General features: G+C 45.2%; 1 protein-coding gene across 5 annotated transcripts in view; it reads left to right on the top strand.

Moving 5' to 3' along the window:
- Positions 1-26,736, top strand: part of KCNK10 (potassium two pore domain channel subfamily K member 10) — a 145,328-nt gene that overhangs the window by 42,158 nt on the left and 76,434 nt on the right. For 3 of the 5 annotated variants that reach the window (XM_089322029.1, XM_051825941.3, NM_001082736.1), the window contains exon 2: positions 24,218-24,552. In XM_089322029.1, the coding sequence (XP_089178155.1) occupies positions 24,218-24,552 (335 nt within the window). Of the gene's footprint in view, positions 1-17,410; positions 17,623-23,071; positions 23,240-24,217; positions 24,553-26,736 lie in introns of those variants that run through there. The other 2 variants (XM_089322028.1, XM_089322027.1) reach the window with 2 other exon arrangements.

Raw genomic sequence — 26,736 nt, 5'->3', positions numbered from 1 at the left:
GTGACAGTGAAACTTCTAGTGAATTCTGTGCTTCTTGCTGGGTGGAACCTGCCTCTGGCTCTGAATATTGGAGCTGCACAACCTGCAGAAATAATTTTGTCATTTTCTTGAGACCTATTCACTTAGGACTTGTGCCTCATAGGAAAATCAACAAGAATTTTCCAGAAAGTTTTTTTTTTTTAATCTTTACACATAATAGAAAGCTTCAGAGGTCATTCCCATTCCATTTGTGACAAGTATTGGGTCTTAGGGCAAATCATCTAAGTTTCCTGGGACTCAGTTTTTCCATCTGTAAAATTGGGGCAGGCATAGAACCTGAGTCTCAGACTACTGTGAGGCTCAGTGAAAGCATCTGTGCCTGGCAATAGTGCATGCAAGAACTCAGAACAGGTGCTGGCATCATGGCGTAGTGGGCAAAGCCGCCACCTGCGATGCCTGCATCCCATATGGGCACCGGTTCGTGTCCCAGTTGCTCCACTAATGGAGCTAATGGTTTGGGGAAAGCAGTGGAAGATGACCTGGGTGTTTGGGAGACCCGGAGGAAGCTCCTGGCTCCTAGCTTCTGATTGGCCCAGCTCGGGCTGTTGCGGCCATCTAGGGAGTGAGCCAGCAGATACAAGACCTATCTCTTCCTCTCTCTCTGCCTCTCCTCTCAAAGAAATAAATAAATCTTAAAAAAAAAAAGTAATGATCAGTGTGATGCAGCCGTGGCTGCAATGGCTGGAGCTGGGCTGATCCGAAGTCAGGAGCCAGAAGCTTCTTCTGGGTCTCCCATGTGGGTGCAGGGACCCAAGGACTTGGGCCACCTTCTACTGCTTTCTCAGGCACATTAGCAGAGAGCTTGGTCAGAAGTGGAGTAGCCAGGACTCGAAACAGCACCCAGACGGGATGCCGGTACTGTAGGCTGCAGCTTTATCCTCTACACCACAGCACCGGCCCCTGACCTTTACTTTGATCTTCACCCCTCTCAGCTTCTGGTCCTCCTGCCTCCCTCTTGTAATGACCCTGGGCCCATTCAGATACTCCAAGATCATCTCACTATCTCATGGCCATAATCACATGTTAGGAGGTGAGTTTACAGGTTCTAGCAATAGGAACAAGAACATCTCTTGGGGGACCATTGTTCTCCTTATTATATCAATCATTAATACAGTGATAATTTCAATATCTACAGTGTGCCAGACCCTGTACTTACAAAGCGAATACAATACAGTACTTACGTCAGAATGGATAGGTGGTGATGGTGCTCTTAGTAATAATCATGAGAGCTGACATTTGTTGAGTGTATGTGCCGGCTATTGTGCTTGGCACTTTAAGTGAGTTCTCTTGCTGAAGTCCCACCGTGACCTATGGGAAGGGTATTATTTCCATTTTAAGGAAAAGAACACTGAGACAAAGAGAGCTTAAATATTTTTCTGAAGCCTGTGTAGCTAATGACATGAGTTCAGGTCTATCTGATTCTAAGCTTACAAGATTAATCACGGCACTACATACTACATCCCTTAAGGCATGGGTGGGTATACTTCAGGCTCTCTTTTAAAAAGTGTCTGTAAATAAAAATTGACAGCTTAAATAGAGCAGGGCACACGATGGCTGTAATTTAGGGCTGGTGGGCAGAGCTCCCAGGGGAGGCAAATGCTCCATCGTTCTCATCCCTGCTGTGGTGGAGAGCTGCAAGTTCATGGCCCTGACAGTTAGGCAAACGCTACCTTGTCTTCAAGTGCATCTAACAGAATGTGTTAGTTTCCCCACTGAACTGGATCCTCCTCACGATCATTTATCTTCCGCTGGGGTCCTGCTTTACCCTGAGAGTGCGTGTGAAAGAGGACGAGCCCAGTGAAATTACTCTTTCCTCATTAACATAAACACCATCTGGTGTTTAAAAGGCAAAAAAGAAGGAACATTCCAGTGAGTCAGAAGGAAAAGGCAGAATTTGAATCCTAAAGGCCACCTTACTCTTGATCTAAAGGATTTTCTTTAGTGAAAATGAAAATTCTACCTGGAGGCATATGGGGTGAAAGTTGGCTTCGTACTGAGTGGTATCGCCAGGAGCCTGAACAGCTGCTAGGTGCAGTAGGACTATGAGCAACGTAAATTAAAGTCTGCTGCTGTTCCTGCTCCTATATAGCAAACTACTCTAACTTACTGGCATAAAACAAACATTCTATTATGCCGTAGATTCTGTGCTTCAGGAATTAAGGTACAAGGCACAGAGGGGGGATGGTTTGTCTTTGTTCTACCACAATGAAGCCTCGCCTGGTCAGCTGGGCGTGTCTTGGCTCATGTGACTGGTGGTGATGCTGGCTCCCAGCTTGACTGTTGTCAGAAAAATGAGATGACGTCCTAGGGACTCTATACCTGGGCCTACGTGGGCTTTCTCCCAGCATGCACCAGATTTGAGGAATGAATGTTCCAAGAGAACCAGGCAGAATGGATGTGGTCTTAATAATGTAGCTTTGGGAAGTCCTGTAGTGTCACCTTCTGCCTTGGTCACAAGACTGTCCAGGTTCAAAGAGAGGGAGCATGGATTCCATGTTCTCATGGGAAGAGTATGACATAGTAAGAACACATGTGGGCCGGCGCCGCGGCTCACTAGGCTAATCCTCCGCCTTGCGGCGCCGGCACACCGGGTTCTAGTCCCGGTCGGGGTGCCGGATTCTGTCCCGGTTGCCCCTCTTCCAGGTCAGCTTTCTGCTGTGGCAGGGAGTGCAGTGGAGGATGGCCCGAGTGCTTGGGCCCTGCACCCCATGGGAGACCAGGAGAAGTACCTGGCTCCTGCCATCGGATCAGTGCGGTGCGCTAGTCGCGGCTGCCATTGGAGGGTGAACCAACGGCAAAAGGAAGACCTTTCTCTCTGTCTCTCTCTCTCACTGTCCACTCTGCCTGTCAAAAAAATGAAATAAAATAAATAAATAAATAAAATAAAATAAAAAAATTAAAAAAAATTTAAAAAAAAGAACACATGTGGAATGGGAGATATTGCTATGGTAGGTTTTGGAAAAATACAGTCTACCAGGAGACTTGAGGAGGAGGCGACTCATGAGGTTAACTGGCTTCAAGGAGCTGATACACTTCCTAGTTTCTGACATCCTCTGTAATCCAGGTCACTTTTATTTATTAAAGTCATTGCAGTTGCATTAGAATTCAAAGACTGATCATTAGAACTGGTAAACTTCTATGCCTTTAAGGAGCACTGCTGGAATACTGACTATATAAGAGCCTGAGCTAAGTGCTGGCTCAACATCGGGGCACGTTGAGATATCGCAACAAGCTAAGAGATGAAGACAATATAGTTGACTCTCAATTAACTATGAGAGACAAAGGCCACTGACAGTCCCTAATGGTTGTTAAGATGAAACTAGCTAAAACAAGATACAAAATGAGTTTAACATTGTTTTATTCAGTTAGCATTTCATTCACTGTTGAGGAACACATTTCCCCTTCTATAGATTTCATCAATTGATTAATCATTGCTGCAAGTAGCAATTATTAAGTTCTTACTACAGCCATTCAATATACTAAGCACTCTGGGATTTTGATGTATTTACTTTGGTGCAATTCAAGGAGGCAGATTCTTTATTGTATTTGTTTTATAGATGAGGGAGTGAGTGGTAAAGAGGTTAAGTCATATGTATTTGCAGTTGTACCAGGTGTTCTGGTTCCACAGTGCATGGCCAAGGTGATAGGAAGTTAGTGCAGAGCTGGACTAGAATTTATGTTTTGGATTTTCTCTTTAGTGTTCTTTCTTTCAGACTTGAGGCTTCCAACTGTGCTCCATCAATCCCCTCTGATCTTGTGGAGGTCTTGAGCCAAGTTCCAGGATTCAGAGGGAGACAAAGCTCATATGACTCTAGGCCCTCACTCAAAATTCCAACTATGTTCTTTGAGATGTATTAATTATATGATACTTAACACAAATACATAATATAATGTAATATATAATAACTATTTAATATGTTATATGATCATGCTTCAGAAGTTTGTGAAGGGGCAAGTATTTGGCATAGCAGTTAAGATGTCACTTCCACATCCCAAATGCTACTGCTAGATTTGAGTCCAGGCTCCACTCCTGAATCCAGCTTCCTGCTTATGTGCACCCTGGGATGCAGCAGATTATGGTTGAAATATTTGGATCCTTGCCATCCAGATGGGAGACCTGGATTGAGTTCTAGGCTCCTGGCTTCAGCCTGGCCTAGGCCTGGTTGTTGTGGGAATTTGAGGAGTGAGTCAACAGATGAGAGATCTCTGATTTCTGTCTGTCTTTTTGTTTGTCAGCCTCTGTCTCACTGTGCCTTTCAAAAATGAAATTAAAATGTTTTTTGGTGTAAAGTTTTTTGAAATTCATGCATAATTCTTTCATAACATGCATTTCTGTGAACTTTCTGAAGGTCTTGTATGTGTATGGATTTTAATTTTTTTTGGCATACAAATAACCTTATGTGGGAGCTAGTGTTGTGGCGCGGAGGGTTAAGCCACTTCTTACGATGCTGGTGTCTCCTATTGGAGTACCAGTGTGAATTCCAGCTGCTCTGCCTCTGATCCAGCTCCCTGCTAATGCTACTGGAAAACCAGAGGGAGATGGCCCAAGTGCTCGGGCTTCTGCCTTCCATGTGGGAGACACAGATGGAGTTCCTGGTTCCTGGCCCAGCCCCAGCCATCGAGACCATTTGCAAAGTGACCCAGTGGATGGAAGATTTTTCTGTCTCTCTCTGTCACTCTGCCTTTTAAGTAAATAAATAAATAAATAAATCTAAAAAAGTGCAAAACTTTTAATTCCATTTCTCATTGATTTTACAAGATTTATTTGTTTATTTGAAAGTCAGAGTTACACAGAGAGAGGAGGAGAGGCAGGCAGAGAGAGAGAGAGGTCTTCGATCCACTGGTTCACTCCCCAATTGGCCGCAATGGCCGGAGCTGGGCCTGTCTGAAGCCAGGAGCCAGGAGCTTCTTCCGGTTCTCCCACATGAGGGCAGGGCCACATAGACTTGGGCCATCTTGTACTGCTTTCCCAGGCTATAGCAGAGAGCTGGATCAGAAGTGGAGCTGCTGGTACTCGAACCAGTGCCCATATGGGATGCTGGCACTGCAGGTGGCACCTTTACCTGCTACGCCTCGGCGCCGGCCCCATCCCACAGATTTTTTGACATCCTCTTGTATTTATAATACATAATATTCACGAGCAGTGTAGAACACCAGAATGTGTTGGTTTTAGAACGAAATCCTTACTTCAAATGGAATTTTATATCTATATCAATAATTTCTGCTTGGAGTTTGAATTTTGTTCAGTTCAATTGAATTTCCACTTCAAATTCAAACTTTTAGAACAAAACCGTCCAGTTTGAAAGTACGATTTTGTCATGAAAGTTTGAATACCTCTGATCTATGCCATGTTACTCTTGGGTATTTTTAGTTACAGTTTGCTCTGTAAGCACATCTAGCAGTGCCATTATTCTAGCTTTTGGTTCAACGTCTCAGTCACTAGCTGAAGTCTTTTCCACTGGCAAAATCTGCATTACCATACGCTATAAAAATAACCTTTAAAGTGCCCGTGGAAGCGTAAATCCACGAAACTACAAATCATAGAAAAGGGGAAAGCGCTTATTCCAGTTTTTTTTTTAATTCAATTTGACTTAGGCATTTATGATGGATTTGGGGGTACCTAGTTAAGTCCCAGGGGGACTCATCACATTGTGACCTCTGTTTTCAGTTTGTCTTCTTCACATCAAGTTTTCTTGATGGAAAATGTGATTAAAAATAAACTTCCAGTGTGATCATCACTCTCTTCCATAGCAGACAGTGGAGTTTGATAAACACATGTAGTAATTGTTCACTGGTGATAAAGAGATGTGACTTTTCTGCTGCAAAGACATTTCTAGCTCATGCCCAAGCATAGTTTGACATGTAGCTGAAGCAAGTTTTGAGAGGTAGAAGTACCATGTATGATTGTACAGGTTGTGCACTGTGCAATTGTGAGTGGTGTCTCCTGGAGCTGTGCAATGAGGTAGCACTGTGAGGAAGTCTTATATTCCAGCCTCTGCTGATTTTTAACAACAGGGGGCTTGATACCAAGCTTCAGGTTGGGAAGAATAGAAGGGTCTACATTCTGTCATTCCCAAAGTAGGCAGAATCTTTTAGTTTAGGGCATTTCTTCTGGAATCTGTGGTGTGTGTCTATAAATGCAAAAAGCCGCTGACTTGGGACCGTGTGTAATTGTGCTGAAATGGAGGGTCCTGGGAAGGTGCAATTCTCCTTTATGCCAGTAGCCGACTGATTTACCTTGCTGATTGGTTCTGGTAGGTGCACTCCAGGGTTTGGCTTTTGGGCTTTGACTGAGCTAAGTACATTCCTGAATGCCAATGACTGGATTTGGGATTATTGGAGGACTTAGTACCACATTGAGATACTCAAGCCAAACTTATGAAATAATATGAAATTATGGCTTGAGCTGCTCTTTCAGAGTGTCCCATATCAGAACTTGAAGGTCCAGAATGTTTTGATTGAGCATGAAATTTAGAGTTGGTTGGATACTGGGCTTGCATCCTGGTTCCAGTGTTTGCCTTGGGTAAGTTACTTACAGCCTCTGGTTGACCTGGGGGGTGGAACCAGTTGACATCCATGGCTTCTTTTAAACTAAATAATTCTATTTTAGTTTGAAATATGCTTATTACACAACAAACTTCTTATTCCTTGGTCTCATTCATTTATTCAAAGTATTTATTTAATGCTAACTATATGCCAAGTACCATGGTAGGCATTGGGTATATCAGAATGAACCAAATAAACAAGGTCTCTGTCTTCAGGTAGTTAGTTGATAGTCTACTGGAGAAGGTGCTGAGGTAATGGCTAACCAGTAAACCAGCAAATAACATGATGCCATGGGGAGGATTTATTTATGTATTTGTAAGGGTTCTCCAAAGAAAACCAATAAGAGGTATATAAATTTATATATAAATATCTAATGTAATATATATAATATAGTTTATAGGTATATAAGTATATATCTCTAGTATTTATATATAGGTATAATATTTATATTAAGAGATTTATATATAATTTCATAATTAATAAAATAAAATCTATAAATCTATAAAATTTATATAGATCATTATTTATAGTTATACATAGACATATTTAAATATATATATAAAGGGAATATAATAAGGAATTAACTCACAGAATTATATTGAGAAGGTCTTGAGATCTGCAGGGTGACTCAGCAAGCTGGAGACCCAGAAGTTCTGATGGTTTAGTTCCAAGACTGATGGCTGAGAAGCAGGAAAGCCAATGATGTAATTCCCATTGGAAACCCGGTTGCTCCTCTTCCAGTCCAGCTCTCTGCTGTGGCTCAGGAAGGCAGTGGAGGATGGCCCAAGTGCTTGGGCTCCTGAACCCACATGGGAGATCTGGAGGAGGCACCTGGCTCCTGGCTTTGGATCAGCACAGCGCCGGCCATAGCAGCCATTTGGGAGTGAACCAATGGAAGGAAGACCTTTCTCTCTGTCTCTCTCTATCACTGTCTAACTCTATCTGTGAAAAAAAAAAAAAAAAGACCCATGAAAAGCTGATGTTTGAGTCTGAGAGTCTGAAGGCAGGAAAAATTATTTTTCTTTGGGGAGGGTCAGTACTGTTGCAATAAGGATTAAGTTCCTAACACATGAACTCTGGAGAATACACTCAGATCAAAGCACTCAGTTTAGTACTTCCTTTCGTTTTTGGCTTGTTGTATTATATAGTTGAAAGTTCTGTTTGTCCTATCCCTAATTTAAGATGGACCAATAAAATATCAGATGGTCAGCTAAATTTGAATTTCAGAAAAATTTTTTATAAAGTATAACTATGTACCAAATAATACATCGACATGTGAAACCAAAGTATTTTTTCCTAAAGTTCAAATTTACCTAGTGTCCTATAGTTTTGTTTACCAAATCTGGCAGTCCACATTGAATTGTACACTTTAAAATGGTGTTGTGAGTTTGCCCACACACACTAATCTGGCAACTCTACCCTAGCTAAGTTACCATGAGGAAGCTACCATATGGTCTATGTTCTAGGTTTCATCATCAAGGCCAATAAGGAAAACTAGTCATAAAGGAAGTTATTTATGGTGATGGTTAATGCTTCTACTAAATTCTCTTAGTGCATCTCATAGGTGTTGAGCACATAGTAGGTTTGATTGAAACTGCACGATGTGCTGAGGGGAAGTTAGCTGTTATTGATACCTGAATGGAAGTAAACTGCCTCAGCACCCGTGGTACAACTTAGAGAATGCTATAGAATGGGCCTCACTGGAAGTTCTCAATGAATTGAGTCACACTTTTGGCTGTGGTTGCGGAACCAAGTAATTATTCCATGTACGCGTGGCACAAATGACTTTGCTGAGTTTGGCCCTTTTCCATTATGGCAGTTTAAGTGCAACTGGCTTCTGAGGGGCTACTGAAAAAAATCTTTAAGTGGCATGGAATTCTTGGAAATGCCCACAGACAGCCAGGCTGAGTCACTCACAATATTAATTGGTCATACCAAATTCTGTGCCTTCCCTTGACCTCCTTTCTGTGAAGTGGAGGAGACATAACCACACAAGACTATCTCAAATGACCTTTTCAGAGGCAATTTCAAAGCAGTTAAAGATGGGTTGAGTCCAAAGTGTATGATGAATTAAATATCAGCTAGAATTTTCTATGAAGAGTCTGTTCCTTGAACAAAACCCAGGAACCCAAAGGTTAGATTTTACTGTCTATGAAATGGTTTTCTTCTTTTGTGGTTTTCCCCTGCACTTTGCTATTTACAAGGATCTTGCATCAACAGTTAACAGTCATTTACACGGCAAACTGAATGCAATACTTTCATTCTACACTAAATTATTGAACTCTATTGAGCACATGTGCCAGTATTCACTCTCTGATTTTTCTTTGATTCATGCATAATGTCCCATGGTGCTTATAACTGAGGAGTTCCTTGAAAGGAAATATGTTCATAGTGGCTACCTAATTGCAACTAACTCATCCCATAGAGATTTTGCTTGAGTAACAGATTTCAGTCCGAGAGTCCCCTTCTCAGAGTGGGGAAGAGGAATTCAACCCTTGAAACTGATCCTGAAGCAAACTTCTGTGCACTCTTGCCTTATAACCTGCTAGTTGAGCCGCCGCTTTGGGGCTGCCCAGCAGCTTGGCACACTTTCATATGATCCATGAGAAGGTCTGTTGGCTTCTTGAGATCTGGAATGCCTTCTCTAGACCTTGAGTGCTGGACTTTTTCTGAATTACAAGGCAGTGGAGGGGGAGGTCTTACCCTTTGTCCCTCACACCCAATTCCTTTACTCCTTTTCCTCAGTTGGCTCATGACAGTAGGGGTTCTGCTCATCTTGTGCCCAAAGCACAAATAGGCACTTTGCAAACGTGTTCAATTCCATCTGTAACCATTAATTGAGGTCTTATTGCATGCCTTGCCCTGGGATTTGGACTATGAAGGATTCTGAGATGAAGGGATTCACCTTCAAGGGAGCATCTATGGGAACTCATGCTCTAGCAGGAGGAATTGATAGTAAAAGAGAATATTTTGGGAATGGGGTGAACTTTTGGTCTAACCAGCAGCTCTCTGATGTGGAAAATTCCCCATGAAGCTGGTTCAGCCCTCACACATCCCAGGCCGATCTGAGTGTAGTCTTCATCAGACCTGGCTTCTATTCCCTAAACCTGGGTGTTGGGAATTCAGCAACTCACCGGTTTATTGAAGGGCTTCTGCTTCTACAATTCTTTTTAGCAAGTCTGTTGATTCCTTGAAGACTTCATTAATCAGAGCTATGAATATTTCAGAACATGACTCAGTCTTCAGATGAATGGGTTTTCTACATCGCTGTCTCCCTAGCCTTATGAGGAATAATGGGCGTATTATTTTCTGTTTTAGATTTCTCTCTTCCTCTAACCTCGCCCACTCCCAGCCTCTGATAGCTGCACTTGCAGTAAATCACGGAAATGTTGCTGATGTCAGCAGCACTAATATGCATTTAGAGGAGCCACTTTGGAGGAAATTACCCAGAGGGTGCTGCTGACATGCATAGCTCTTTGGTAGGGTGTTTTCTAGAAACTATTTTCTCCCTTTGACGAATCTTGTTTATTTTTGTGACTTAGTAGGCATATTGAGGGAAGAACCATCCACATTTTTTTCCATTTAGGTTTTTTGGAGGAGGTTTTAGTGGTTGTGAAATGAGCCAGGAGCACTGCACAGCTGCATTGGCACACAGAGGTGGCTGAGGACTGCTTGTGGAGCAGAATACACTGGGGTGTTGAGCCTCCACCTCTGTGACCCGGGAGGAGGGCGACGGGGAGGGGCCACCTCATTCTGCAGAAGTGGTTTATTCTTACAAACATAAATATAAACCAAGAGCCATTTCAGATGCACGCAGAGTGCTCTTTAAATGCTTTTTGCAGAAAATCCCTTTGTCAAGTAAATATCTGTCTTGAGAGTAGGATTTCTAGATATGTTTTCAAGTTTGCTTGTAGTGAGGTGCACCTTAATATCTTCGTGACATTTGTTAGTGACACAGATGTGCAGGAAAACAGGGCATTGAGGGCCAGTTGAAGAAAGAAGCCATGGGGTTAGAGTGACTGTTTGATTTCTCTAGCAGTGTTCAGAGGCCGGGATGAGGAGGAACATTATATATAGGATTTGTGTTACTCTGTTTTTCATTCTGTAATGAAATACATGAGGCAAGCTACCTATATTAAGAAAAGAGGTTTACTGAGCTCACGGTCCAAACAGCATGGCCCCACTCCTGCCACGGGGCTGTGTCACCCTTGGCAGACAGCAATGGTGGGAACTCACATAAGGGGGCGATCACACTGCAAACAGGAAGCCGGAGAAGGACTGTGGTCCCACAGTCCCTTCTGAGGGCAGCATTCCCATTGACCTAAGGACCTCCCACTCAGCCCTCCTCTTAAAAGATTCCACCACCTCCTACCCTGACACACTGGGGACCAAGCTTCCAATCCATGAAACTTGAGGGGACACACAAAACAGTAACCAAAGCATGGCAGGGATTGTCCAAGCAAAGACAGAAGAAGAAGTTTACGAGCTGGAGAAGTGTTGAATGTGGGGTCTAAGTTGGAAGAGGAGGAGAACAGAGGAGGAGGATATGGTAGAGGGGAGAAAGCAGGGGCCAGATGTGATGTGGGAGGAATTAAGGGAGATGGTATGTGCCAGCCAGTGTCTCAGTCAGCTTGGGCTGCTGTAACGAAGTACCATGGACAACTCTTATTTTTTCATTTTAATGTATTTGAGAGAAAGAGAGAGAGAGAGGGATGGGGGGTTCCCATCTGCTGGTTCCCTTTCCAAATGTCTACAACAAAGCCAAGAGCTGGAGACTCAATCCAGCTCTCCCACGTGGATGGCAGGGATCCAACTACTTGGTATTCACTGCTGCCTCCCAGAGTCCGCATTGGCAGAGCAGCAGGAATCAGGAACCAAAGCTGGGTATTCAGCCCAGGTACTCTGATATGGGACCCTGACATCTTAACCACTAGGTCAAATGCTTTCCCCAGGGCCACTTTTAAATAATAGAAATTTATTTCTCACTGTTCTAGTGACTTCAGAGTCCAAGACTCAGGCAGATTTGGTGTCTGGTGACAGCCCCTTGCTCAATTTATAGATTTGTCTTCTTGCTGCACCCTCATATGGTGGAAAGGACCCAGATCTCCCTGGGGTATCTTTTTCTTAAGGTACTTATCCCATTCATGAGGGTGCTACTTTCATGGCCTAATGACCCCTCAAAGACCCCCACCTCCTAATACCATTAGGATTGTGTTGGTGATTGTTGGTGATTGTGTTTCAATATATAAATGGGGGAGAAGGTGATGGACACAAACATTGAGACCATAGCAGCCGTAGTTTCTCTAATTGTACATTCTGAGACAGGTATGGGGCATGGCCACTGGGGAGGCAGTTATAGTAGATGCTGCTGGGGCTTCTTCTGGATCCCTGAGCTCTGAACTGTGCTATGTATCAGTCCTGCAGCCTCTCTGGGATTCTCCCTTTCTGGCTTCTATCCACAGCCTTTTCCAGAGGCCTTGCTTGGCCTACCAGAGTTACCTTTGAAGATGCTCCCAGGAATTTGTATCCCCCAGGGCCTTCTGCAGCCAATGACTTACTAGATAGGAATCACAAACCTAACTTGCTGGAAACAAGGTAGATAATCTCTAAGACGGAACGTATGCTCCCAGAGCTCCCCATGGGCTCAGCCAGAGCTGGGGCTTCACCTGAAATTGCTCTCTTTCTTGGCTTACTTGGCTTCTTGCCCTTCCTTGCTCCCCCTGCCCCACATAAATCACCTGCAAACAAATCTCCATCAAGGACCTGCTTCTGGGGAACTTGACCCAAGTCAGTGGATGAAATGGGATGGAGATGATGGTGACGGGGAGGAATTTGAAGGAATGGGAACACTGAAATCACTCCCAGTCGAATAAGGACCTAGAAGGAAGGCACTGGGGAGTCAGGGAGAGTCAGGTCTACCAATGATGGGTACAAGGATGGGTAGGAAGTTGAAGAGCCCAGGGGTTTGGATATCAAAGAAATGGGGGTCTTGACGGAAGAGTGTGGAGTACAGTTGTGTGTTCCTCTATATCCTCTATAACCTGGGGGTTAGTCCAGAGTCCAGGATCCCCCTTTGTTATCAAAGCTGCAGTGTTCAGGTCCCTTATATGGGTAGACATTTGCCACAGCAGTTGGGATGCCATTTTGGGCACCTGCATCCCATGTCAGAGTGCCTGAGTTCAGTGTCCCAGCTCTGCTTCCAATTCCAGTTTCCTTCTAATGTGCACCCTGGGAGGCAGCAGGTGTTGGCTCAAGTACTTGTGTTCCTGCCACCCACATGGGAGACCTGGATGGAGTTCTGATACTCTAGCTTCAGCCTGGCCCAGCCCTGATTGTTGTGGGCATTTGGGGAGTGAACCAGTAGATGGGAGATCTCTGTCTCTCTGCCTGTCAAATAAAAAATAAATAAGTTCCTTATTTAAAATGGCACATGGCTTGCCTATAACCTATGCACATTCTTTCATGCACTCTAAATTATCTCTCCATCGTTTATAATACCTAATACAATGTAAATGCTCTGTAAATGGTTATTATACTGTATTGTTTAGGGTATAATGATGAACAAAAAGATCTGTACATGTTCAGTATAGATGCATTTTTTGTTGTTGTTGAGTATTTTCAAGCATGTTTGGTTGAATCTGCAAATTTGGAGCCATAGATGAGGATTTTTGTTTTTTCACGGAAGTGTGGCCCTGACCTTGTGAGTGGGGGAGACTGCTTAGCCTCTACCTGGGAGCCGCACTCAGAACAAAATCATTGTCCTCAGGGAGAAGCCGAGCGCCAGAGAGAGGGGCAGGGGGGTGTCCTGGAGAGCCAGAGGACACGGAGGAGGGCTCCAGTTCTGCAGTAGGGGTTCCTGAGTTGTCTTTGGAATTTGGAATGGGGGTGAGGGGGAGGTTGGGTCAGAGGAGAGGAAGCTGAGAGCAGAGGAGACAAACACTGAATCTGGTGGTTTCCGTAGCCTTACCCTTCAGTCTCCTGGTGGATGGTGGCTGGGTAGCTGGAAGTTGACACTATTCCCAGCACATAGTAGGCATGCATTGGCTGACACATCAAGTTTCCAGCTGTCTCCCTCTTCCACCGTTGTAAACCATTAGCACACTTACCACTTCAGGGTTTGTTATGCTGAAATAAATATGGAATTTATCAAAATACCTCTAGCTACTTGGATCCCCATGATGGGGTGGGGTGCAATGTACAGATTTCCCAGGGTTGAGGAATTAGGCCAAGGGATAGGTTGTGGACTTAAAATGTAAGCTCTTTCTCCCTAAGAGCTTAAAGTTTTTTTTTTTTTTTTGAGTTTTGGCTTTCTACTATGGAGCTGTAAGGAGAATTGGTGAGATCAGTACAACTACTTGTGATCTATTTGTGACTGCAGATACAGAAGGGAGTCTGTTGGGGTGTGTGGGCAGCATGTGGGAGGGAGGAAGGGCTGTAGAGGTGAGATGGGCCCTGAACTGTGGGACATCAGAAGCCATATAAGTGACATAGGAGTAGTCATGGGATTTTAAACAGAGGCAAGATGGGGCTTTTAGAAGGAACACCTGGCTGATGTATGCAGCCCGGATGGGAGGGGGCTTTGCAGAGCACAGTGAAGAACTGTGACTGTGTTTGACAAGACACCTGGGAAAGGCAAAGCTCTATTCGAAGAAATGGCCCTGACAATAGGATTTAAAACACCTGGCCCCAGGATAAAGGAGATATTTTAGGAACTGCAGCTGCTTATATTAGTTTTAATCCCAAAGGGAGGAAAAAGATCTTTTCTTTTACAAGTGCTCTAGTTAATTTAAATTTTGGAGGTAAAAACTTGGGTCAGGAGAGAAAATGCAAGCATTTTGGAGCAAGACAAAAGAACCCCAGCTGTGGCTGTACACCTTTAGAAGTCAGGACAAACCGTCCATCTTGTCAACATGGGGTCTATTGGGAAAGCCACGAGATAGGCAGCCCTGGATCCCAAGCAAAGGGTGATTCAATAAGAAATGCCAGGGCTTTTCTGTTCAGCTCAGTGAGTCCTGGGCTCCTTGTGCCCTGGGAGGGAGGGTGAGTGTTTATTTCACTGGTTCTGAAACAAAGATTCTGTCAAAGAGAGAGAATGTGATGTGAGCAGGAAAATGACCCAATAGGACAGTAATTCATTCATCAAGCACTGAGACCACTTGTGCACTGGGTTTTGTGAATGATACTGGACACAGAGACCAGGATCAGCTCTGCGGTCTCTGAACAGGAGCTGTATCCTGGCTCCCTGTTTCCGCTCCAGTTCTTGTTTTCCTGCAAGCATCCTCCCCTCTTCATTGTCCCTAAATGCTGCCGCCTTGAGCACCATCTTTTACTGTCTTCTCATTTTATATCTCCCTCTGGACCATTTCACTCAGTCCTGTGGCTTTAATGCCACTTATATACTCATCTCTCTCATTCCTAGGGCACCAGTTGAATTTTCTCCCAAATTTCCAGTCCCTCATGCCTGCTGTCTTCTGGAGAGTTTCACCTGGATGTGCCACAGGAATGGTTTCCTGCATTTTCTATCTTGGTGAACACCATGCTCTTGCAAGCCGGATACTTGGGAGTCAGCCCAGACCCATCCTCACTACACTTCTTACTTTCCCTCCATTACTGGGACCTGTAGCTTTTAGCTCCTTAATGCCACTTGCCTCTGAGTCCTCCTCTCCATCTCCTTTGCCACTGCCTGAATTGAGGTCCTCACAATCTACTCCGGTATCCCAGCCATTGCCTGATGGTCTCGCCCTTCCCCAGTCTATCTTTTACATGGCTGTCAGGGTCAGCTTGCTAAACACAAATCTGACTCCATGATTCTCCTCTCTGTATTAACCTCCAGGGCTTCCTATACTGATTAGTAAGACTTACAAGCCTCATCAGGTAGCCAACTTCACACCCACTAGTCCTGGCACACAGACCCAGGATAGTGCTCCACACACCCCAGGCTGAGTGTCTTTGTCCTCGTTGCCCCCTCTTGTTGGTCTGTCTTCTTCCCTGCCTCCCCTTGCCTTGGTCAGACACTTCATGCTCTTTCTACACTAAACAGCAACTCGTTTTTGAAGTCTTTTCTGAGCTCCTCTTTGGTAGAATTGACCTTTCCTTCATCACGTCTCTCTGTATCCTCGCCCATGTCTAGTATGTAGGAGCTGCACACTTTGTTGCCTTTGTTTGCATAAAGCACCTCCTGAATAGCTCACATTGAGTGCTTGCTTTGAACTAGGCATTGAGTAACATGCCTTACTTCCTGTGTGAATCTCCTGATAGTGTTACTATTTGTACCTTTCCAGGTAGGAGAGAACAAAGCCCTAGGTGTCACACCTGCTGTTTCCTAGCGAGGATGGGGCTGTAATGGAAGTTAAATCTATGGTGGTTGGGGCCGGGCCGGGGTCATGGCTCACTTGGTTAATCCTCTGCCTGTTGCGCTGACATCCCATATGAGCACCGGTTCTAGTCCTGGTTGCTCCTGTTCCAGTCCAGCTCTCTGCTGTGGCCCGGGAAGACAGTGGAGGATGGCCCAGGTTCTTGGACCCTGCACCCCCATGGGAGACCAAGAAGAAGCACCTGGCTCCTGGCTTCGGATTGGCGTAGCTCTGGCCATGGTGGCCATTTGGAGGGTGAACCAATGGAAGGAAGACCTTTCTGTCTCTCTCTCTCTCACTGTCTAACTCTGTCAAAAATAAAATAAAATAAAATAAAATCTATGGTCGGAGATAGATTGGATCACCATTGAAGCCCTTTCCCACCCCTGTCTTCCCCAGTCCTAAGAGTTTCATTCTTGGGCCCTGTCTGCTGCTGGAGAAGGCCCCTGACTTTGTGCCATGACCTTGTTTTATAAGTACAAGAAGAGATTTTGGGAAAGATCAGGAGAAAAAAATCTCTTACTCACTCGTCCTAATAAGGGAGTCATTGGTTTTTTGAGCCTCAGTGAACCCAGCCCCTTTGTACTCACCCTGCCCAGGTTGGGGTGTGCAGTGATGGGGCAGGACAAGAAAAACCCTTCAATTTTTGAGGTCCTCAAGTACAAGTTTATGCATTTTGGTTCTAGTTAGAGGGAGTCCAGGAAGACACACCGGAGTGGAGTTTGGCCTGCCTGGTCCCAGAAAAATGACACACCAGGGATGATTTGTGCCATTAAAGAGGTTTTTCTTAACCTAACAAGTATTTTGTACCCATGAATAAAAGAGAACCTTGTAGTCCTTGGTGAAGAGAACCAGAAAATCTAGAGTGGAGGGTTTGGAGCCCCAGAAAGTGGATCACCACTCCATTTCCATTCTAATCCTTTCCAGTGAGTGTACAAATCATGTGTGTGCGCGCGCACACACACACACACACACACACACCAGCATCACCAGGGCTGCTGCTATCTGCTAGATTAACTGTGTGCAGTCAAATTTTCTTAGGCGCAGGTGTGTGAACTTGATATCATGTATGCTGCCCAAGGCAGATTTATGGATGCATGAATGAACACATTCAGGTGTAAGCAAACTGTAATTAGGAGGCTCCTGGCTGTGCGCAGTCTGCTAAGCTCCACCTTGAACCGTAAGGAAGAGGCTGTGATCCGGAGGGCGCGCAGCGAGGGAGGACTTCTTGGAAGGAGTGACACAAAAGGTGAATTTTGAAGTGCGAGGAGTTAGCAAAACAAAACAAAACAGAACCTAAACCAAACCCAAACCCAAAAGAATCAGGAGGAGAAAGGAACCTGGGAATTAAGACGTGTTTCCCTGGTGCAGCCCAGAGGGCGGCATCAGTGGGTGGTGCAAGGTGAGAGGACCTGGGTGCTGCTGGGTTTGGCTGGGGCAAAGGTCGCTCATGGGGGTGTGGCAGAGGGTGAGGCTGGGGAGATAGGCGGGCACCAGCTCCTGGAAGGGAGAGTCTTGGAGCAAGCAGCAGAGCTTGAACTTCAGCCTGAGTCTCCGTGGAGCTTCAGAGAATCTTAAGCAGGGGTTGGAGTGATCACAGTCACGCCTGAGGCAGCTCCAGGTGGCTGGGATTTGGAGGATGGATTTAAGAAGGACAGGACTGGAAGCTGTTGCAGTGATTCAGGTGAGAGAAGTTGAGGGTGTGGCTGAGACTAGAGGAGGGACAGATGTGAGACCCGGTTGCAGCCTGTTCTTTCTTCCTTCATCTTTCCCTTTCAGCCTTGTTCCCTTTTTCTTGACTCTGTACTCTCCTATTCTTTCCATGATACCTTGTTGTCTTCTATTTGGAAACAAAGCCTTGGGTGGTATTTCAGGTGCATGGCTTGCTCACTGAGCGGCTAGCATGAGCTTCATCACCTCTGAGGTATGGGGCTAACACATGGCAATGGGAAAAACGATTTGGCTATTGGGGTGTCTGGAATCAGAGGGCCACATGTGTTCCCTCTGCTCCAACAATGCCCATGATAGCCACAGGCCAGTGTGGGTGGAGCATCTGAGGGGGAATCATGTGCCTCTGACCTCTCCTGCCCCACTCCTAACACCCTCCCTTCCCTGTGCCCAGGGAAGCCTTCTGGGGACTCCAGGCTGAACCTGGGGGCTCTGTGGAAGCTCTGAGCTGTCAGTGCAGGTGGACCTGGGGATGGCAGTGAGAGAGGCAGGGTGGGGGCTATGGGGAGGTGAGAGGAGCATGCGTCCACAGGCACAGTTGTACTTTGACTGGGTCGATAGGCAAAGGCACGTTGCTGTGTGACAGCAGCACCTCTGGGGTGGCTGCATTTCAGTTGCTAGGAGACCCTGAAGCTTTTGGATGCCATTTGTCTCAGGTGGCGTGAAGGAGTGGAGGTGCTCAGAGCTGGGGGTCTGAAGTGGGTTTTGAGGAGGCTGCTGCCTGTGAGCTTGCAAGAGGCTAGTTGGTGTTACCTTCTAGAAGGCAGATGATGACTGCTGTCCTCCTGGGAAAGTTTTGTGAAGATCAGATGGGTTCTTGTGCAAGATCTTTGTGGATTCTCCTGTTCACTCTGAGGGCAAACATGAGCTTGACTCAGCTATCCCACTCCTGGGAATATATCCAAAGGAAATGGGAATGGGACAGGGTGAATAATTACAGTTATTAGGATTGTCTTCAGCCATGAAAGAGCAGATTTCTACACATATCCACCTGAATTTAAATAAAAATGAAGTGCACGAAGATTTGTGAGGAAACATTTGAAAATGAACATTCACTGAAGGGATTCGGTCTTCCAACATTTCCTTTCCCATCAATTCTTGCCGGCATGTTTGCCACCAAACACTTTGCCATTGGTGGTGAAGTGTGATAGGCCGTTACTTTCCATGATGCATCCATTACTGATGCATTATATGGGAAAGAAGTCCAGACCCACTAGGAAGCTGAAGTAGTCCATTTCGTAGAGAAGTAAATGTTTTTACACTTGTTTGAAACAAATGCCTTTCATATTTGTGGATAGAAGGACCTTGCATTGTTTCTTCTCTTGCTATGCCCACTCTCCACAGGAGAAATGACTTGGAAGTCAGATTGTTCCAGTTTTGGTTTTTAAAGATTGATTTTATTTGTTTGAAATAAATAGTGACAGAAAGAAAGGGATAGACGAAGAGAGAAAGAGATCGTTCATTTACAGGCTCACTCCCCAAATGGCTGCAGTTATGGGGGCTGGGCCAGGCAGAAGGAGGGGGGAACTCCATCTGCAGATGTACCATGTTGGTGGCAGGTGCCCAAGTACTTGCACCATCTTCTGCTGGTTTCCCAGGTTCCTTAGCAGGGAGCTGGATCAGAAGCAGATCAGCCTGGACTTGAGTGAACACTCTGATATGGAATACTGACATTGTAGGTGATGGCTTAACCTGCTGCATCTCAATGCCAACCGCAGATTATTCTTTTAATCTTGGCTCCACAGTTTTCTGGACACTTGATCTTGGTTTAGCCAGTTAACATGCCTGGGTCTCAGTTTCTTTATCTAAGAAGTGGGGCTGTGTGGCAGCCATACACATGCACTTGCAGGCCACCAACTAATTGACCAAGAGCCCCACCTACTGCTTTGAAATCCATCACTGTGCTTGCACTGGAGCTGTGTTTGCTGTGGGCTGCTGCCTGCCGATGTGACTGAGTGTGGCAAGAGCTGCATGGTGAGGGTCACAGTAGAATTATTCCAGGGAGGCACAGAACTCCTCCGATAGCCAACCTTGGCTCAGGAACTCCTTGACAGCCTTGCTGGACCTTCCTTAGGCTGCACACGCTCTAGTGCACTTGCCTCATCCTTTCCACTCTGTCCCCTCCACTGGTGGTCAGAGTGACATAGCCTCTGCTGGCTGTCCTAGCCTCCCTGGTGCCCTCTCATTTTTCTCAAACATACATTTTTGCTGATAAAATCCCAACACATTAAAATTTTTTTGTTGAAATACAGTATACACACCAAGAAATGCACATAAGTATACAGATGAGTTTTTATCACACTCATAAGCATCACATAAATTAAGAACCAAACATTACTCGAGCCCCAAGAGTCCTCACCATTCCCTCCTTTTTTTAACAAGAAGAATATACTGTCATTTACATGATATGACTCAGTGAAGCAATATTTATACTATATACCAAATGAGATGACATCTACACAATGTTTATACTCTACATATTTACTGCCACAAATAAGAGAAAACATGTGATATGTATCTTTTTTGGATCTGGCTTATTTCACTTAGGGTAATGATCTCCAGTTGCATCCATTTTTGTTGCGAATGTCAGATTTCATTTTTTCTATGGCTGAGTAATACTCCTTCATGTATATGCACTACATTTTCTTTATCCAATGAGTACTTGATAGACGTTTGGGTTGACTCCATATCTTAGCTATTGTGAACTCTGCTGCTATAAACATGGGAGTGCAGGTAGTTCTTTCATGTCCTGATTTCATTTCCTTTGGATATATTCCCAGGAGTGGGATAGCTGGGTCTTATGGAAGACCTATTTTTAGTTTTTCTGTGGAATCTTCATGCTGCTTTCTATAATGGTTGTAACAACTTGCATTCTCACCAACCGTGTATCAGGGTATCTTTTTCTCCACATCCTTGCCAGCGTTTGTTAAAATTCCTACACATTTAATCTTGGCATCTGCTTCTGGCAGGGCCTGAATTCACACAATGTGAGAATACCTTGTGGTGAGGACCAAATGCAATGATGCTCGTAAAATATCTGTTAGAGTGACAGGCACAGGTCACTGCCCAGGAGCAAGGGAGGCTCCTGCCCCGGTCACCACTATTACCGCCATTGTCATCTTCCTAATTTTGTTTCTTTGCTGGCATCAGGTACAGAATCCTCCAGTGGCTCATCCCAGGACACAAGACAGATTTGTACCAGAGTGAGAGCAAGTGTGGTTTCTGAGAAGAAGAAATGGATTAATTCAGACACCCTTTGAAAATGTACCCAGCTTAAAGAAAAGCTACACTAAAAATCCTTTCCAGCCTTTGAAATGCACAGTCCTCTTTGCTAAAGCAGCCAAGTCCATTTTTAGTCAAATGCACAAAAGGTTTTGTAGCATTCTGAGGTCCCCATCTCGCTAGTAAAGGAAGGCTGCTCCCTTGCTGTGCCCAGGAACCTTGTTGGGGTAATGATTCATATTTCATAGATAAGCAAACAGGAGAAATGAGGTGACAGTTTCAAGGTCACCCAGTCACTGATGGGTTTGAGACAGAAGCTCTGGTTTTTGCTACAGTGCTTTAGAAGCTTAGGAACTGGGGAATCCTTTTCGAACAGTCTCTTAGCAAACTGGCACCAGGAAGTGGCTCGGAATGACCTCTCTCAATCCTAGTTCTCCCTAACCTCAGAGATGCTCGAAGTTCTAGAACCATCCATGATGTAGCTCAGTGAAGGAGACCCAGCTCCAGTTGGCTTCCGTGCCCAGGCCATTGTTCCTCTCCTGATGGGGCTTTATCCTAACGTTAGATACAGTGTAGGCTGTCCTCCTTGAGTAGATGGTCAAACTCCAAGGCTGGGAGGGATCGTGACTTATCCCCACCATAGCACAGCCCCTTGTGTCCATTTGGTGTTAACTAAATACTTGTTATTGAGGGTAGTGTTGATTCTGATAGGGTATTTGGGTCTGATCTGAAGGAACTAACAACAGAAAACAAACATACAGTAAGAAATGGAGGACCAGTGATGGAAAGGTGAGCTTTCTGGCTCCCAGAAGTTCTCAGACCAGTGGGGGAGAAGTGCATTTGAGTCCACTTGGAGGGGCAAAGGAGGACATCATGGAGAAGGCAACTTAAGGTTGAGATTGAAGAGAGTGAGGGTAGACCTGCTGCCCACCCTCATGTTGCTTTCAGTCTACTGAGTGACCTGGACACAGGCTCTGTCCGCACCTCAGTGAGTGAACGCTGTGCAAGGGAAGCCTAACCTGGCAGAGGGTGTATTAGTTTCCTGCGGCTGTTGTAACAGATTGCTATAAATGCAGTGATTTAAAGCTATGCAAGTTTATGATCTTACGGTTCTGGAGGTCAGAAGTTGAAAATCAGGCTCAGTTGGCCAAATTCAAAGTGACAGGAGGGTTGGTTCCTTCCAGAAGCTCTAGGGGATTATCAGTTCCTTGCCTTTTCCAGTTTCTAGGGGACCCATATCCCTTGGCTTGCACCTGCATTGCTTCAGTCTCTGTTTCTGCCTTCATAATAGCTCCTTCTCTCTCTGATCCTCCTCCTTGTAAGCACCTCTGAGATTGTACTAGGTTCATACACAACCCAGGATAATCTCTCCATTTTGAGATCCTTAATAACATCTGCAGAGTCCTTTTTGCAATGTAAGGTAACATATTTATGGGTCCTTCAGATTAGCATGTGGACATCTTTGGGGACTATTATTCTGCCAACCAAAAAGGAGGCAGGACAGAGGGCAGGAGGTGCTTCCAGAAGTGGGATTTAGCCCATGACTTACGTGTAGGTCTGGAGCTGCGTGGAAGTCAAAGCAGGGAGATCACTTAGGAGCTGTTGGCTTGGTCCAGGTAGGAGGTGATGGTGGCCAGGAAGAGGCTGAAGCTGTGGGGATGGGGAGAGACCCATGGGGTTGAGACAGGAGGAGGCAGAATGAATGGAAAATGAGGGCAGGGTTGAAAGAAAGCCTCCGCCCAAGGCTCACCTTCTCAGTGTCAGTAAGGGCAAGTAGGAACCTGGCTGTAGCGTGACTTGGGAAGGTTAGTAAGAACATGCTGCCAGGGTGGCTAATTCCAATTCACAGATAGTTCCATTGGAGATCTGAGTGTTTTGTGTTCATGTCAGTCTGAGGGAAACTTAACACTGAATTATTTTACTGGACAGAATAATATCCAGGAAAAGGCTAGTGTTGGATTTTGTTTCCAAAGGAAACAGCTGATTTTGAGGGTCTAGGAGGAGAGGCAGATGTTTACAATTCCGAATTCTTCTAAGTGCCCTCTGATGGCCAGGGACTGCTGGGATCACTGGTGTTTTGAACAAGGAGAGACAGTTCTGCTCATTGACTCACTGGAGTGGGATTGTTTACTCCACCAAAGTGCATAGGTTTGCCATCTCCTAATCCCTTATTTACACAACAGGCAGGCTGCAGCACGCAGAGCCCACAATAAGAATGAGAATAATAAAGGGAGGACAGGATCGAAGTGCAATGAGTGTTCATCGCTGCGCAAGACAAATGTGTGTCGGATACTACCTTGAACTTCCTGCCTTTGCAGAGAAGCCTCCTGCTTAACATATGTATTTCTAAGGTAATGAAATTGCCCTTATGGAGAATAAGGGACCATAGACAGTTCTGTGTTCTGAAAACTGGGGAAATTTCTGTTCCAGTGGCTTTTTATTAGAAGAGTATAGAAGAAAAATTCTGTTACTAGTAGATCAGGAGTGGTCATCTAAGTCATCACATTTTCTATTAGGAAATATACACTCAGGATCTATTTTATCCTTATTAGTTTTTCAGGAAGCCAGTTTCATTACCATAAAATAGCACTCTTGTTTGTTTCCATCATTACAGTTACCATTTTTTTTTCCTTTTCTTTTTTCTGCTAATAGTCTTCAGAAACTCAAACCTTCTTGACTGCTTCTGGTTTTTGAGTCTTTTACCTTCTGCCAAGATCATCCTTCTTTCCTTTGTTTTGTGATTACAGGGCTTTTTAGTCATTGGATGTTCATCTTGTCTCTGCTCTTGACGTTGCTCTAGCTCTCAGTGCTAGGATACAGTAACTGGGTATTCTTCTACTTACTTCCTCTCTCTCTGTCTTTCTGCCTCCCAATAATTTTTAAAACATTTATGGAAGATGCATATTATGAAAAAAGATATGCATAGGTTTCAAAAGTTTTTTGCCCCAAAATTAACTTAACTCATGTGTATCTTTGTGGTAATTTCTTGTGTTTCTTACATATTGTTTAAACAGGAAAACAAAAGGAGATAAATCATAAATAACAGAGATGACTTGCCAATTTGCACCCCTCTGGAAAAATATAAGCATTTCACACTCAATTAATACTTACAAAACAAATCTAGGACTCCTGGAGCTCATGTTTAAGAACTCCAAGGGGCACCTAGCAGCTGATCCAGTTCCCTGACTGCTGGGCTTGGGGAACCCTTTCTTAATCCTCACCTTTGGAAGCTGATGAAAGGGAGACACCTGTGTTCGTTTCTGACGAATTCTGTGTTTTGTTTTTATCAACACCGTCTTTCTTCCCCTCTTCCCTACCCTGATCCTCAGTGGCTGTGCCTGCAGCAGCGCCGCCTGTGTGCCAACCCAAGAGCGCCACTAACGGGCACCCTGCGGCTCCTCGCCTCTCCATCTCCTCCCGAGCCACGGTGGTAGCCAGGATGGAAGGCACCTCCCAGGGGGGCCTGCAGAGCGTCATGAAGTGGAAGACAGTGGTCGCCATCTTCGTGGTCGTGGTGGTCTATCTCGTCACGGGTGGGCTTGTCTTCCGGGCGCTGGAGCAGCCCTTTGAGAGCAGCCAGAAGAACACCATCGCCTTGGAGAAGGCAGAATTCCTGCGGGATCACATCTGTGTGAGCCCCCAGGAGCTGGAGACCTTGATCCAGGTGAGTAGGGGTTGGTCAAGCATAGACCAAGCCATGGGGAGGGATGGTGGCATGGAATTTGTCTTTCTGGGTTTTGCCTTTGGTTGAGCTTCTCCTGGTGGTCAAAGAAATCTTCTTGGAGGAGGTGACATTAGAACAGAACTCAAAGAAGCCAGAGCTTCTGTAAGCCAGAGACAGTGTAAGGGAAGAGAGGCCATACATGCGATGGCCCTGACACAGGAGCAAGTTGTATTCCACATCATCTGGTTTTAGATGTGGTGGCCACAGGCAGCAGTAGGCAAATGGGCTTTGGATTTTCAAATTCAAGTCCACCTATGTGCGCTTATTCATTTCCCGATTCTCAACTCTCTGGGGAATACTGGGCTAAGAGGGTGCTTAGAAGCCAAAGAAAGAAAGAATTTTAAACAAGTAGGGATGGATTGACTTGTCTAAGGTCACTGAGCAGAGGGTGGAGAAAAGGCCTCTGGGTTCATGAATAGGCTGATGGTGGCTTGGGATGGTCACTGTAGTGGGATTATGAAGATGGAAAAAAGAGTCATAATAATAGGGTTCATCCAGTTTTCTATTTTGACCTTTTATGTACATTGAGTTTTGTGCCAAGATATTTACATACCACGTATATTATGGAAAATGGAGCCATAAACAGAGATGGGCAGAGACCTGGGGCTGCAGTCTAAAGAAACAAGGCAGCTGTTGTGAAGGTGACCCCTCATTCTGTCCATTCACCCACTCATTCTCTGAGCTGCTGTATCCTAGGTGTTGGGGATAGAAAAGATGAGCGTCTTGAGAAAGCTGTTCACTGACCTCTCTGCTCTAGCTTCAGTATCAGTAAAATGTGGCTGAAATCCCTGCCCTTTGGGTGTTGAGAGGATTAAATGTAATTCTGAGAACTTTGAACTGTGCTAGGCATGTGGTGAGTGCTCAGAAAAGCAGCTATGGCTGCTATTAGTGTTATTCAGAGCTCAGAGTTTCAAGCAGTGGCTTGGGGAGTAAGGGTTGCCTCCAGGGGGCATTTGACAGTGTTGGGAGACATTTTTTGTTGTTGGGATTGGGAAGGTTGCTATAGACATCTAGTGAGTAGAGGTCAAGGATTCTATTAAACATCCTACAGTGCTCAGCATAGTTCCTAAGAATTATCTGGTCCAACATGTCAGGAGACTGAAAAACCCTGAAGAAAGAGATATGTGAGATTAACTAATGGGGGCCAGCGCCTTGGCTCACTTGGTTGATCCTCCACTTGCAGCGTTGGCATCCCGTAAGGGCACCGGTTCTAGTCCCAGTTGCTCCTCTTCCAGTCCAGCTTTCTGCTGTGGCCCGGAGAGGCAGTGGAGGATGGCCCAAGTCCTTGGGCCCTGCACCCGCGTGGGAGACCAGGAGGAAGCACCTGGCTCCTGGCTTCAGATAGGCGTAGCGCGCCTGATGTAGCAGCCATTTGGGGGGTGAACCAACAGAAGGAAGACCTTTCTCTCTGTCTCTCTCTCTCTCACTGTCTATAACTCTACCTGTCAAATAAAAAAAATATTAACTAATGAACTTTCACTAGACTAGAGCTATTTGAAATATGTGAAAAAAGTGGGAGCCCCAGTGAGACAAATGAGGTCAGGAAATTTTTTGTGGCCACTTATCTCCTTTAGTTCACCACAACTATTCCATGAGGACAGTTTTTAAAATTTTTAAATTTATTTACTGGGGAGGAAGAGGGAGGGGGAGAAACAGAGAGAACAAGCTCATCTGCTAGTTTATTCCCTAAGTGCCTGAGGTGGCTGGGGCCGGGCAGAGGCTGAATTCAGGGGCCAGGAACCTCAATCTAGGCCTCCCATGTGAGTGGCAGGGACCCAATTACTAGAGCCATCAGCTGGTGCCTCCCAAGGTGTGCATCAGGTGGAAGTTGGAATCAAGAACTGGAGCTGATAATTGAACCCAGATACTCTGATGCAGGATGTGGGCATCTTAACCAGTGGGTCAAACATTTTGCCCCTGTCCATTTAGGATGGAGAAATGAGGCAGTAGGGGGTGATGTTACATGCTCAGGGTCACCTGCTTGGTAGGTTGGTAAGCAGAGGGTCCTACAGCCAGGCAGCCTGAGCACATATCCCAGGCTCTGAACTACCACTCATTCCAACAGACACAGGAAATACAGGAGAGGTGTCATCAGGTAGGCTGTGGTTGAGGAGCAGCCCAGTA

The sequence above is a fragment of the Oryctolagus cuniculus genome, chromosome 20, assembly GCF_051225735.1.
Source record: "Oryctolagus cuniculus isolate XC-2025 breed Fujian yellow rabbit chromosome 20, ASM5122573v1, whole genome shotgun sequence".
NCBI classification, from domain to species: Eukaryota; Metazoa; Chordata; class Mammalia; order Lagomorpha; family Leporidae; genus Oryctolagus; species Oryctolagus cuniculus.
Note: the sequence above shows the minus strand (reverse complement) of the source record. Positions and strands in the feature narration are given on the sequence as shown.